General features: G+C 49.8%; 1 protein-coding gene across 1 annotated transcript in view; it reads right to left on the bottom strand.

The window, feature by feature from the left end:
• Irag1 (inositol 1,4,5-triphosphate receptor associated 1) overlaps window positions 1–13,048 on the bottom strand; it is a 108,426-nt gene that overhangs the window by 49,822 nt on the left and 45,556 nt on the right. The window contains exons 3-9 of the mRNA XM_028875835.2: window positions 9,317–9,417; window positions 7,340–7,410; window positions 5,160–5,333; window positions 4,075–4,152; window positions 3,387–3,439; window positions 3,158–3,205; window positions 2,170–2,781 (exon numbers count right to left, since the gene is read on the bottom strand). Coding sequence (XP_028731668.1) covers window positions 2,170–2,781; window positions 3,158–3,205; window positions 3,387–3,439; window positions 4,075–4,152; window positions 5,160–5,333; window positions 7,340–7,410; window positions 9,317–9,417 — 1,137 coding nt within the window. The remainder of the gene's footprint in view (window positions 1–2,169; window positions 2,782–3,157; window positions 3,206–3,386; window positions 3,440–4,074; window positions 4,153–5,159; window positions 5,334–7,339; window positions 7,411–9,316; window positions 9,418–13,048) is intronic.

The following is a 13,048-nucleotide window of genomic DNA, read 5'->3' as shown; positions in this document are numbered from 1 at the left end:
GGCATGACGTGGTATGGGGAGGCCAGGGGGCACAAGGTCCTCTCCTGGCCCATAAAAGGGCCTGAAGTCCAACCATTTGTGCCAGGCTCATCATGAAATCCAACCATTTGTGCCGTGCTCATAGTGTTAAGAACCACCTTGCTTGTAAGTTTCTGAGCCTCAGGGGACATGAACTGCCTGGCCTTACTGTGAGGGTGTGTAGGGACTGTGGAGTCCTCAGGGACTAAGGACTTTGACAGTAAGGTCCTGAATATGCATGCAGCTGCTTCTGGGAGCAATTTTTGAAGGACTTGTAGCTGGCAGTGGCTTCCTGCCCTCCTCTTCTGTTAAGTGATACTCCTTCTTCAATGACCTTTATGGCCTGAGAGTCTGCCTGGGGGACTGAGCAGGCGGAGCTAGGTTGAGGGTGTTGGTGGACCCAGCAGGCCACTCTTGCTCCAAGCCAGTTCCTGTCAGACTAGAGCCCTCTAGTGGGATCCTGGTGCCAAGGGTTTTCAACCTCCTAGGTGACAGAAGCCACTTGAGTGACTGGCCTCTGAGTAAAAGAGGAAAGAAAGAGGCCAAGAGAGAGCACTCAGGAGCCAACAGAACCCAGGCCATGCCCTTGCTGATACACTTAGCAAGCCAGAGGTCCAGAGCCCCTCAGCGGTCAGCACAGTGGACAGGGTGCAGAGTGTGCGCCGTTGCCAGGCCAGCTGGGGGCATGAGCCTCTGGGCTCTCTGCAACTTCCTTTGCTGAGTAAGAGTGACCTGAAGGGGTTTGGGGAGTTCTGAGGGAGTGGCTAAATCTCCCAGCATTTGAAGAGCATGATGGTGAACCCCCAGATGTCTGCCCACTTCGTTTCCTCTTGCCTTCACCACAGATGTGGGGTGAGGCCCACTGTGGGTGACTCTGCCGGGTCTTGTTCTAAGCTACCAGGTACCCTGGGCTCCAGAGTGGGGGATGGGGGTTCTATGTGGAGTGTTCATCTTCCTAAGCCTCCACCCCAAAACATCAGAGAAGATCAAGATTCTTTCTTTCTTTCTTTCTTTCTTTTTCTTTCTTTCTTTCTTTCTTTCTTTCTTTCTTTTCTTCTTCTATTCTTCTATCTATCTACCTACCTACTTCTACCTACCTACCTACCTACCTATCATCTATATCTATCTATGACTGGCTTCAAAGTCACATATAGCTGAACATGACATTGAATTTCTGATCCTCCTGCCTCTGCCCCTTGGGTGCTGGCATTATAGGCCTGATATATCACCACACATGATTTTATGCGATTCTGAGAACCCAGATCTTTGCATGCTGGTGTGCACACACTCTACAACTGAGCCACTTGCTCAGCCTCAGGGAAGCTCTCTGGACAGCACAGTGGCCTGGTAGGATGTGACCTTGCTAGTGTAGATATCCCCATTGGAGCTGGAGCCCTACAGACCCTCACTTCCTCTCGCCAGTAGAAGAGCCAGGGGACAGCGTCCTCCTCCAGGCCCTAATCTATAGGATCTCAGTCTCCTTGATCTGGATTGAGGTTGACCTTCTGAGAGAGAAGGGACTGAATCAGGACTATTTTAATCCAGTTAACCCCTCCCTTTTACAATCTGGCCTCCCCTTCCTCCTCCACAGTCACACACTGTATAGCAGGGCAGCCCCCTGACTGACCACTGTCCTAATTTGATGACCAATGGAAGTTGAAGACACTGAAAGAAATTCACCATGGAAGAACAGCCCTTTGTGGACATCATCATAGTGGTCCTTGAGTCTAAGGTCCTTGGTTAATAGGTACCAGGAGGGCAGGCTGGATGCCATTACAGAAGAAAAGCCTGCTTATGCTGGTCTTGCCCAAGTCTAGGCATGACCAGATACTCCATCAAAGGCTCTTGCCCCTAGCTCTAGCTGGAGGAGGAAGATAGCCCAGGACAAGGATTCCATATGGCCAGCTTCCTCTGAGCGTGGCTAAGTGTGACCACTGTGTCTCAGGCTGACTTCTATCTATTAACAAGAGCCAAAGGCACCTGAAGGTGCTGCTATGGAGATGTGACACTGACGGAACCAGCTTCTCAGGGTCAAGTTTGGGACTCCCTGAGGTCCAAGCTGCCCTGTCTCAGGGCCCAGCCTGAGTACGAAAGTCTGTAGCTCATGGGGGACCTGGCATGCACACGCTGTGCAGCAGGTCAGGAACCCACCTCCCGAAGCTTGGTCAGCTTCTGCATGCGCACAGGCTGAACTTGTATCTGGAAGTCTTTGAGCCCAGGTGGCTTGGCTGGCTTGACTTTGCCTGGAAACCGCTTCTCTTCCTCCGCCAGAGGCAGCTTGGCAAGTACCTTCTGCAGCAGGGGACCAGGTTCGTCAGGGTTGCTGTCCCAGGAGACTCCCCGTATCAAGGGGGGCCGGGACACAGGGGGCCGCAGCTCAGCTTTGGGGCCAGCCTTGGACCCCACAGGCTCTCCAGCAGAGCCTTGTCCCTGGGGATGTGGAGAAACAGTTCCTCCTGAGCCTTGTACTGTGTTTCTGGGCAGAGGGCTGCCTTCCCTGGCTGTCTTCAGAAGCTGCCTCCCCAGCTCCATCTCGGCAGGGCCAGGCTGGGGGCTGTTCAGGGCCATTTTCCCACTGATGCTTGCTCCAGAAGCCTGAGCCATGGGTGTGGCCTCCAGATGCTGAAGGGGGTCAAAGTTTTCCTTCTGTTCTACTGTAAGTGCTTTGGATTTCTCCACCGTGGGAGAGCGAGGAGCCAGTCTGCCTTGAGACACTTTCCTCTGGTCATTCTGCTTCCGGTCGGCTAGCCCTTTAGAGACATTCTGAAAAAGACAGGTAGCGTTGGGACCCTGGAGGCAGGCTGAGGAGACTCAGACCTTGACAAGAGGCCTATTTATGTACATGCAAATGTGGTCAGTCTCAGCTTTTCCTGCAACTTCTCTGGAGCTGAGAGGAGCAGCTGATATGTCTGATTGTGGCTGGATTTGGGGTACAGGACCACTCTTCTGGGGCCTGCCTTACCTCTTTCCCTCTCAGACTTCCATCTCATAAGATGGAGGCGTCTTCTGCTTGCCCCAGCACCCACCCTCTACACATCCACGTCCACACATCTGGAGGGTGCCCGGGCGCCAGCCCAGGCTTCTGAGACTATGTCCCCCACATTCAGATCTTTGCAAAGCGGGCAAAGCACAAACTCACAGGCTCTCCGAGGTGAGGTGAGGAGATGTCGGCCTCATGCCCCTTTGGCTGAGGAAGGAAACACAGGTCAGCAGCAGTGGGAGGAGGCCTGCTCCCTCTTGAAGCTTAGCAGGGTGTGTAAATGGCCCCCCTTCACCCCGCGCCTCCCTCATTCAGGGGTTACGGAGGGTCCAGGGGTGGTAGGAAAAAGATCCACTGGCCTAGAAGTAGCACCCGGGTCTGGTGTTACCTGTGGCGGTGCTCCCGGCAAAGGGGACTGTGGGCCACTGCCCGTGTCGAAACCTGCAATGCGCCAGGGAAGGTAAGTGATGGCATCACCTAGCCCTGCATTTGTCACTTTGACATCGGTTCACCCCTGCCCCCTGTCCCCCCCACCACAAAACCTCTTTGAGCCATCAGTTGTAAGGTCTGGCACTGTTGCTGCTCACCTGCCAGCATTAAATTACCATGGAAACCAAATAAGGAAAGTAAGTCATGGGGGACCTCAAGGTTTGATAATTAGGAAGCATCTGTGCATATTGGATCCTGGGCTTGCCCTCCAGCACCGGCAAGGGCAGGCTGCCCACTGTGATACTCTGGTGGCTGAGGGCATGGCTCTGGACACAGCCTGGAAAGGAAGATCCTGAAATGCATCCTAGGCTTGGAGATGTAGCCCGGTGGTAGAGTGCTTACCTTGCATGTGTGAGGGCCTAGGTTCAGCCCTAGCACCACAAGAACAAACAAAACTCAGAGTGGTCCAAATAGGAGGAGTCGAAATTATCTGTGATGACCCCTCTCTGAGCAAAGAGCACCCATCATAGCCCCCTTCCCGTGACCTCCGCCCTGCCCTCACTCAGCCTGTCTTCTGCTGCCTGCCATATTATTCCCAACCCTCAAAGCCTGCCCCCATTGAGGGGTGGGGGTGGGGCCAGCCTCACCTGGTGGCGTGGAGATGGTGAGTGAGCAGCTCCTAGAGGGTGTAGGAGAAGCTCCGGGGCTGAGGTTTGGGGAAACAGCTGTAAAAACAAACACCTGGCTGGCATTCATGAAGGGCTATGACTTCCACCATCTAACAAATGTTCCTCTCGGAGATTTCACCCCAGGAACCCAGACTGCCTTGTCAAAGTCAAGGGCTGGATCTATTACACCCCAACTTTTGCTATGGCCAACTCAGCAGAGGGGTCTTCAAGTAATTTCCAGTATGGGGTCCATAGGGTCCTATTCCTTAGCCTGCTAGGCCTGACCTTGGAGAACTTTCTAGAAACTGAGGATCTGGCATTGTTTTCCAGGAAAAGCATGCAAGGCTGCAGTCTTTAGATGTTGTAGGACCACTCTGATTTCAAACGCTCTCCTTGTCCTCCAAGATCATTTAGTCTAAAACCCACATCATCTTTGCTTTCAGGAAGGAGAGGAACCATAGCTCAGGGTGGCAGAGGGTCCTGGGAAAATCATCTCTCTAGCCCAGAATTTCTCTTGAAGTCTGTCTTTTCTCCAGAGTTGGAGAAGGAGCCTTGACGGCCTCCTTGGACCTATGCTAGGGAGATGCCCACCCCAGAGCAGGGTCTTCAGAGGGAGGGTAGGAAGGTTAGGCAGACTGTGCTGTGCAGGGCCACAAAAGGGTCAGTGCATGTGGGAACTGCACAGGGTTTCTCTGCATGAGTGCTAATAGGACCTAGGCATTGATGAAGGAGAGATGTTGGGACCAAATAAGAACATGGGTATCATCTGGAATGGTATTTGTCCACCCATGGGGAAGGCCCAAAAGCAAACACAGGAGAGTTCTCCAAGGTAGAGTTGGCTGGGTGTATTAGAACTCTGAAAGCTGAACACAATGGCTTCTCAATGGGGCATCTCTGCAAGGCTTAGGCCTTCTAGAACCTGAAGGCAAAGGGAAGAGGCCACATGAAGCCCACCCTCTTGGAAACAAGGTCCCTCTGCAGCTGGGGCCTCCCACGCGCCCCGCTCAGCCCAGCCTCACAGGGGCTCAGGGCAGCTACCTGCCCTGCTGCTGGTCCTGCCCTACCTGATGGGGAGTCTCCGGGGCTGCTCCTTGATTTCCTCCCGCGGCGGGTCAGGAATCGCTCACTCACCGACTTGGCTTCTTCCAGAAGCGCCAGGTTTTTCTTCTTGTCCTCCTCTGAGATGCTGATGTCTGGCAGCTGGTCATTTACCAAGTCAATGACATGTCCTGTGGGATCTGTAGAAAAAGAATGAACTTCCACTGCCACCTCAGAACTTAGCTATATACTCATGTCAGGATGGAGGGCATGGAGACAGACAGTGGCTTCCTCAGTAGGCCTGGCTCCTCTGGCTTCTAGCCTCTGTCAGAAAGGTTCAGGAAGCACACTTTGGTTCCAAGAGCTGTCCTAACTCTGCTTTCAAGGGAGTCCTGCTTTCATGCTCCGTTTCTTTACAAGCTAGTTAGTCATTGTGTAGCTAGGTACAAAGCTCAAGGCTGCTGTCCTGAGCCCCAGCTTCAATCCATGGTCACCTTTCTCTTTTTCCTACTCATCCTTCCCCAAACTGCCCCTTCTCCAGAAGTGCCCTGGATGAGCTTATTGGATGGCACTATCTCCTTGACAGGTGCTCAGGGAATAATGGTCACTCCAGGCATCCCTTCTTCCTCAGTTTCCATGTCCAAGACCTGGCCCAGGCATGGCAGTTACCTATAAGTGTCCTTGGGGCCTGTCCCTGTTTCTATTCCTGTTTACAAGCTCTTACTTAAACAGTTCCATCAGCCCCCTGAGAGGCCCCTGTCTTCAAGCCAATCTCTGCCCCATGGTCTACTGCCTATAGAATGACCTTTCTAGCAGCCATATCTGATCATGCTGTTCTCCCGCCTCATCCTATGGAAACTACTCAGAGTCCCCAGCACCACATCTAAACAGATCACCAACTTTGCTGGCCCTACATTCTCCTTCCAAGACCTTGTCCTGACTCTAGCCCTTCTGTGGTTCACTCCCAGTCTGTCTCCCCTGCCTCCAGGCATGCCTCTTCCAGAAGTGGCTCTTCATCTTCACCAGGAGAAACCCTCTGAATCACCATTAAATGACTCAGGAAGAGCTAGCCATCCCCACCCACAACTCTGCTTCAAGAGCCAAGGTGAAGTGGAAGTGGGTCCCAAACTAGCTCTGGCCAGTCAAGCAATACCATCTAGGCAGCCCCAGAGATGGGCTAGGGGTGACCACGTGAAGCTAGTGAGAAACCATCATGGGAACTGAGAGGGAAGAAGGGCTTCACAGAAGAGGCAGAAGTGTGGAGGTGCAGCCAGACATTTGTTCCCATGAACGAAGCGTCTTCCCAGGAAAAAGGCTCACACATTAAAGAAGATGAGAGACAGAATGGTACACTACCTAGCAACCCAAATGGAGCACCTGGATCCCACAGTACCTGAAACCATAGACCCTGAAGGAGGAGGAGATGGTGGTGGAGGAAGACAACAAGGAGAAGGGGGAGGGGACGGGAAGAGGACCTTATTATTTTAGAGCAAGCTAATACAAGGCGCCATCCTTTGCAGTGGTTGTGACACACAGACGCGGCACAGTATTTGGGCGTTTGGCTGCCACAGGACTCTGGGGCGACTCCAGCTTCCTATCACATCTCTTCTTCCACCTAGAGCACCAATCTCCCTCCTGTGTGTCCATCTCTTTAAGGGGAAACTCAAATACCACTTTCCTTGGAATGTCTGCACATCTCCCCTCTCCCCTGGGAGGAGTGGGCCCCTTCTTACCTTGGATTCCTTAGTTCTCCCATGAACGGGCCTTTAGCAACTCTACCAGCTCATTTCCCGATCCCCTTGTACAGTGTAATCAACACTGAATACAAAGACCACGCCTATGTGACCCCTGTCCTTTAATGGTCCCATGAAGGTATGAAAAGCCACTAGTAGGAACCAGCAGGTGAGCACAGGTACCAGCCTTTCACATGGGCACACTCCCACCTGGATGTGCACCTGCCCAGTACAGCCCCCTGACTCTGTCCTTGAGACCAGTGCTGAGCATCACTTGTCTGTCTTCTCTGACTTCTTCGTTTTCTTCTTCATTCTGACATTGAAACTAGACATCATTTCTTCTGGACCCAAATATGGAGAGGTTGATCTCCTCTACCCTTTGAGCATGGGAGAGGAAAAGAGGCCGAGTCCGACTAAGCACAGCCAGCTCATGCTTGCTACTCAAATACATCCTCCTATTGACCAGACCTTACCCACAGAAGTCAGCGAAGCTGTGGAGACCTTCAGATGTCGGTGGGAAAGCCTTCGGTGGGGGCTGGGAGCTCTGAAAGACAGGACATGGTCATCCTGTTAGGAAATCTACTCGGAGAAGTAGATGAGGTGCCTCTACAGTCTCTCAGTGTCATCCCAGAGCATCATCTTATGGGCACACACAGGAGTCCTCTGACTGTCACCTTAGGAGCATGTTCAATGGATGAATTCCCAGGCCATACTCCATTCCCCCACCTCAGAGCCTCTGGGAGCATCATAGAGTCAGCAGTTCTCTATGCCATTCTGTTGCCCACTCAAGGTATCCAAGCCTGCTCTCAGGGCTGAAACTTTACTACAGTGATTACTGTACGTGAGGACCCAGACTCTATGTAGAGCTGTCTTGTGGAAACCTTATGAAATAAACATAGGCGCTGGTAGAGACATGGATGATTTCTTTTTTGAGAGAGAAGATCAGAATATGGTTTCACTGCCCTGCAAAACATGAAGCTTTTATTTTGTTTTGATACAGGGTTTTGCTGTATAGCCTTGGCTGTAGACCAGGCTGGCCTCAGACTTATAGAGATCCACCTGCCTCTGCTGCCTGAATGCTGGGATTAAAGGCACACACTACCACTGCCCAGCTACACGTAGCTCTTTTTAAAGATTTATTTTTAATTATGTATGTGTGTGCATGTATTTGCAGATGCATGAGGAGGCCAAGGCATCAGATTCTCCTGGAACTGGAGTTATGGATGGTTATGAGCAACCGAATTTGGGTGGTGAGAACCGAACTCAGGTCCTCTGCAAGAATAGTATGTGCTCTTGACTGCTGAGCCAACTCTCCAGCCCCATGAAGCTGTCTTATCTGACTTCACTATTTTATTCATTTTTCCACCCCCTCCCACATTGATTATACATGTATTTTCATTTCTTACATCCTCCTTGGTATCCACTCTGCCCTTTTGCTTCTACCCTTAATTAATGGATGCAGAAGACTTTGACTTTACTCACTCTGGGTTTGTTTTCTCCCAGAGACAGGATTTCTCTGTGTAGCCCTAGGCTGGTCTCAAACTCACAGAGATCCACATGCCTCTACCTCCCCAGGGCTGGGATTAAAGAAGTATGCCACCACACCCGGCTTCACTCTATCTTGCGAGAACCACCCTCTGACTAATGTGGGTGGTGTTGCTCTTCAAATCCAGGGCCTCGTACTTGCTAGGCCAGCGCCTTCCCATAGACCTGTATCCCAATCCCTGACAGTTATCTTTTAAATTTATTGTAAGTGATACCTAGACAACCTCATCCCAGCTAGATCAATGCAGGGACCCACGGTGAGGCAAACAGGGACAGTGACATCCCTGTGATGGTGATCCACTGTCACTTCCAAAGGATTATCTGCCAAGGAGGACCCGGGTTATCCACAGCAGGGCTCTATAGTCACAGGCCCACATCTTCCAGGTTTGTTTGAGAATACCTGGGCTGATAATATAGAAATTTTCCCTGCCATGGTGCCTTGTGCTTTTCTTAAACTCTCAAAGGGCCAAACATATGGGGCCAAATCCAAGAGCAAGAACTTCATTTTGGGAAAGAAGATAATAAAGAAAAAAAAAATCCTGAATTCTTGTTCCCATTTTGAAAACCTACATGCCCGTATTTATTTTAATTTTGAGATAAGGTTTCTTGTATCCCAGGCTGGATTTGAACTCCCCATGTAGCTAAGGATGACCTTGCACTTCTGATCTCCTGCCTCCAACTGAGTGCTGCGGTTACAGGTGTACCCCACCATACCCAGTTTATGTGATCCTGGGAATTAAACCCAGGGCTTCACACAGCCTGGTAAGAAGCAAGCTACCAACTGAACTATATCCCCAGTCCTCTTTATTAGTAAAGTGATTCAGAGAAGAGGAAAGTATCTCTAGAAATAGAGCTATTGATCCCTCCATTTTAGAAAGCATTGTTCCTCTGCCTGGGCTGCACACCTGTTGATCAGGTTTCGGTCCGTTTCTCCTTCAGGTGAACTGGCATCCCCCGTCAGGATGATTGTGGGAAGACTGCGAAATGGTCCTGCAGAGGGAGAGTCCTGGTGGTTTAGAGCAAAACACAAATGGAGTTAGGCCTGGGCTGGGGGAACATGCAGGGCCTTGGAACTGCAGCATTTCCCACAGTGTGACTCCCCAGGCCATTGCCACAGGTCACCAACTCGGCATGTTGGTTTGTCTGTTTCAGCTTCCTGAAGGTATAATTGAGAAATAGAAATTGCATATGTTCAAGGTGTGATATTTTGATGTGGAGTACATTATGATACAGCTACAGATGAGCAAATGAACATATGGACTACCTCAGTTCTCTCCCTTCCTCCTTCCCGTGTGGGGGTGTGTGCTGCCATGTGGGTGCCAGGAATTAACCCAAGTCTGCAGTAAGTGCTCTTGACTGCTGAGCCCTCTCTCCAGCCCCTCAGTTTCTGCTTTCCTTGAAACTGAGTAATAAGCAATCTCAGGTCCGTATTTCTGCATAGGAACTGTGGTCAGAAGAATTCTAGCCTGGCCTGGTTGTCATTCAGGCCTATGGACCCAAACCCTTCTGCTATGGCCTCTCCAGTGGCTCAGCATGGCCTGCCTTTCTGGCATACAAGATATTTAGATTCAAAATCTCCCTGGCGCTCAGGTTCTTGTTCATGAGTCACTCTTGCTGCAGGAAGGCTAATCAACACTCCTATAATATGCACAGGATTTTGTCTCAACTGAATATTTGAGCTCTAGAAATTCTCTTATTGTGTCTGCCTTACTTAGTTAGAGCCCTTCTCATATAAATCCCCTAGTGAACAAGAGACATATGTTGGCTAAAATTTCATTTTTCTACTCATATATCACATGTGTATCTGCCATCCCCATGGTGGAGTTTTTACAAATTCCAAGCCTGCATTGGTGCTGAAGAAAAGAAATTTTATTTTAATTCACTGACACTCTGACTACTTCCTAAAGCATCCAGAAACAACCAACAGGAAAATATCAGGTAGAGAAACCTGAGACAGCACACACACACACACACACACACACACACACACACACACACACACACACACACACACAAATACACTGTTAAAAATTAAACAAATTGATATAGAAATAGGATTTCCAGATAAAATACAAGGTTCCCAGTTGTATTTTAATTTCAAATGAATAGCAAACAGACTTGAGGGATATGTGTCCCAATATTGCAAGGACTTATCTAATTATTTGTATTCACCAAATCTCTTAGCCCCAGACAGAAAAGCCATGCAACCACCCTTAGCACATAGTAAGTTCTTAGTATTACCTTCGTGCTAAGTTTATTATTAGGGAATTTAGTTTCTAGGAAACTGATGTTCTTGGTCTTGGATCTGGTTGGCAATTTAGAGCTAAATTAGGAGTCATCAAGGCATCAGATTGGCCCTTCTGGTATCAGAGCCAACAGGCACCCCAACTCGGAGACGTTTGGCCACATAAGCCCTGTCCGTCAGAGATTCCCAGGAAGTTCAGCCTACAAGGTCATCTTCCCCTGGCTCCATTTCTCTCTCACTAACTTCTTCTCAGACAACAGATGTCCCATATGGGTCACGGACATAGAGGAAAGGGCCAGTTCCTCAGCCCTCTTGCACCTTGCTCTAAACCCTCATGTTCTCTCATGAGCCCATCAGTTCTGCAGGATGCCCATTAACAACACAGGCAGCATCCTTCCCATGTGCCACACTGCTTCTCCATCTGTCAGCTCATCTTTATTGGCACTTCCCCTGGTTTCCGGTGTTCTTCAGACAATATTCTCTTAGCACTCTGTGTCACACACTTCTCATGGGGATGCCTCTTCCTCCAAGAAGCCCTGAATCCATATGGGACAGGACACACAGCAGGAGGGAAGCAAGCTGGGGCAGCACCGCCCCTGGGTTCGTGTCCCTCTTCCTGTGGACCCAGCCTCCCCAGGGGTCTATCTCTGATCTTCTGGGGGTCAGCCAAGCTCTGTGGGGCTGTGCCACCTCCAGCAAGCTCACTCCAATCATACGCAACAGGTCACATTCTGCTCCCCTCTAATAAATCTTATAGAAACATTTAAATGTTTATTTCACTCATAAATTCCCAAGGGTGCACGATAGTTTCCTATGCTCCTGAGCTCAGGGATAAATATAGACCAGTGTCATAGATGGGAATACGAGCTTCAAATCCTCACTATCACATGACTAGGTCTGGGCTGGGACACTTTAAGAACAGCTCCAGGTCTAGCCCAGGCAAGTGTGGGGGTGTGGTTTCCGTGATGGCCTTGGGTGACAGTGGGAAGAGGACCCCACTGGGTCAGTGTGAACAGGGGAGAAGCTGGGTGGACCTGCCATGGAATCCCAGCCGGGTGACCTCCAGGAAGAAATGTCATTTCTCTGATCTTCATGTTTATAAACATCAAATGGAGCTAATACTCCCTAGACTGTCTTCAAAAACAAGCACAGATAAAGCAATAAGAACGATGACGGGGAGGGGTGGGAGGTGGGTGCACATTGTTTGACTATATCCACAGCTTCTCTGCTATGGCCCAGAGGCAGGCAGGGACTCCCTTGGGAGGGGAATTTGTGCTTTTAAGACAAAATAAAAAGATTCTCAGGGGACAAACAAAGCGATGACTCCAGTGTCAAGTCCTGAGGCCATGGGAGAGAGGGAAGGACTTCTGTTGGGCATGTGGCTCCTCCGTGCAAAGCATGGAAAGCATTCTTTGTCCCACAATCCTGAAGGCTTGCTCCCTAGTGTATGCTTCCATGTGCCCAGGGCCCACTCTGATTCTGTCAGCCTCTGTTGGTGTCCACTCAGTTCCCAGAAGTCAGAGATGCAGTCGTCAGAATTTCCAGCACTCTTTAGCCCTGTTCTTACTCTCAGCCATCACATTTCGAAAGTGTAGGGTGGTACACAGTGGGTGTTGGCCACGCTTTGCAAAATGTCACTCAGCCAGGCAGCCATTCATCCACCATCATTTTCAGTCCTCCCTTCTGGATGTGATTCTTTCTTTCATGTCTTCCTCCCTTCAGTCTAACCATCCTGTCACATGACCCAACCTGTCACATGACCATCCATCTATCCAGGCATCCACCCAATCATCCACCCATCCAATCATCCTTCCATGCATGCATCATTCATCTATCCACCCAATCATCCATCCATCCAATCATCCTTCTATCCATCCAATCATCCTTCCATGTGTGTATCATCTATCTATCCATCTAGTCATCCATCCATTCAATCATCCATCCATCCAATCATCCAATCAATCAGCTTTCTTTCCTTCCTTCCTTCCTCCCTCCCTCCCTCCCTCCCTCCCTCCCTCCTCCTTCCTTCCTTCCTTCCTTCCTTCCTTCCTTCCTTCCTTCCTTCCACTCCTACCATACATGTGTGAAAGTTGTGACTCCTAACCCCAGGTTGTTCACATTCAGTTTAACAGGGGAGAGAGAATTGAATCTACACTTAACTGTGACATCACTATGTTACCTTTGACAAACATACAATGCCTTAGGTCCAGTATCTTTATCTATAACAAGGAGGAATGATAATATCTATCATGGATCAATGAGTAGCAGGTACCCAATAAAAATTACCTTCTGTCTTATTGATAACTTCTGCAAAGCTATTTCATTTTAGATCTTAATTGAGACTATCTTAGAAGGGTGTGATGACCTAAATGAATGCTATGGTTCAAATATG

Source organism: Peromyscus leucopus, chromosome 1 (genome assembly GCF_004664715.2).
Source record: "Peromyscus leucopus breed LL Stock chromosome 1, UCI_PerLeu_2.1, whole genome shotgun sequence".
NCBI lineage: Eukaryota > Metazoa > Chordata > Mammalia > Rodentia > Cricetidae > Peromyscus > Peromyscus leucopus.
The sequence above is the reverse complement of the archived record's forward strand: the minus strand, read 5'-3'. Positions and strand labels throughout refer to the sequence as shown.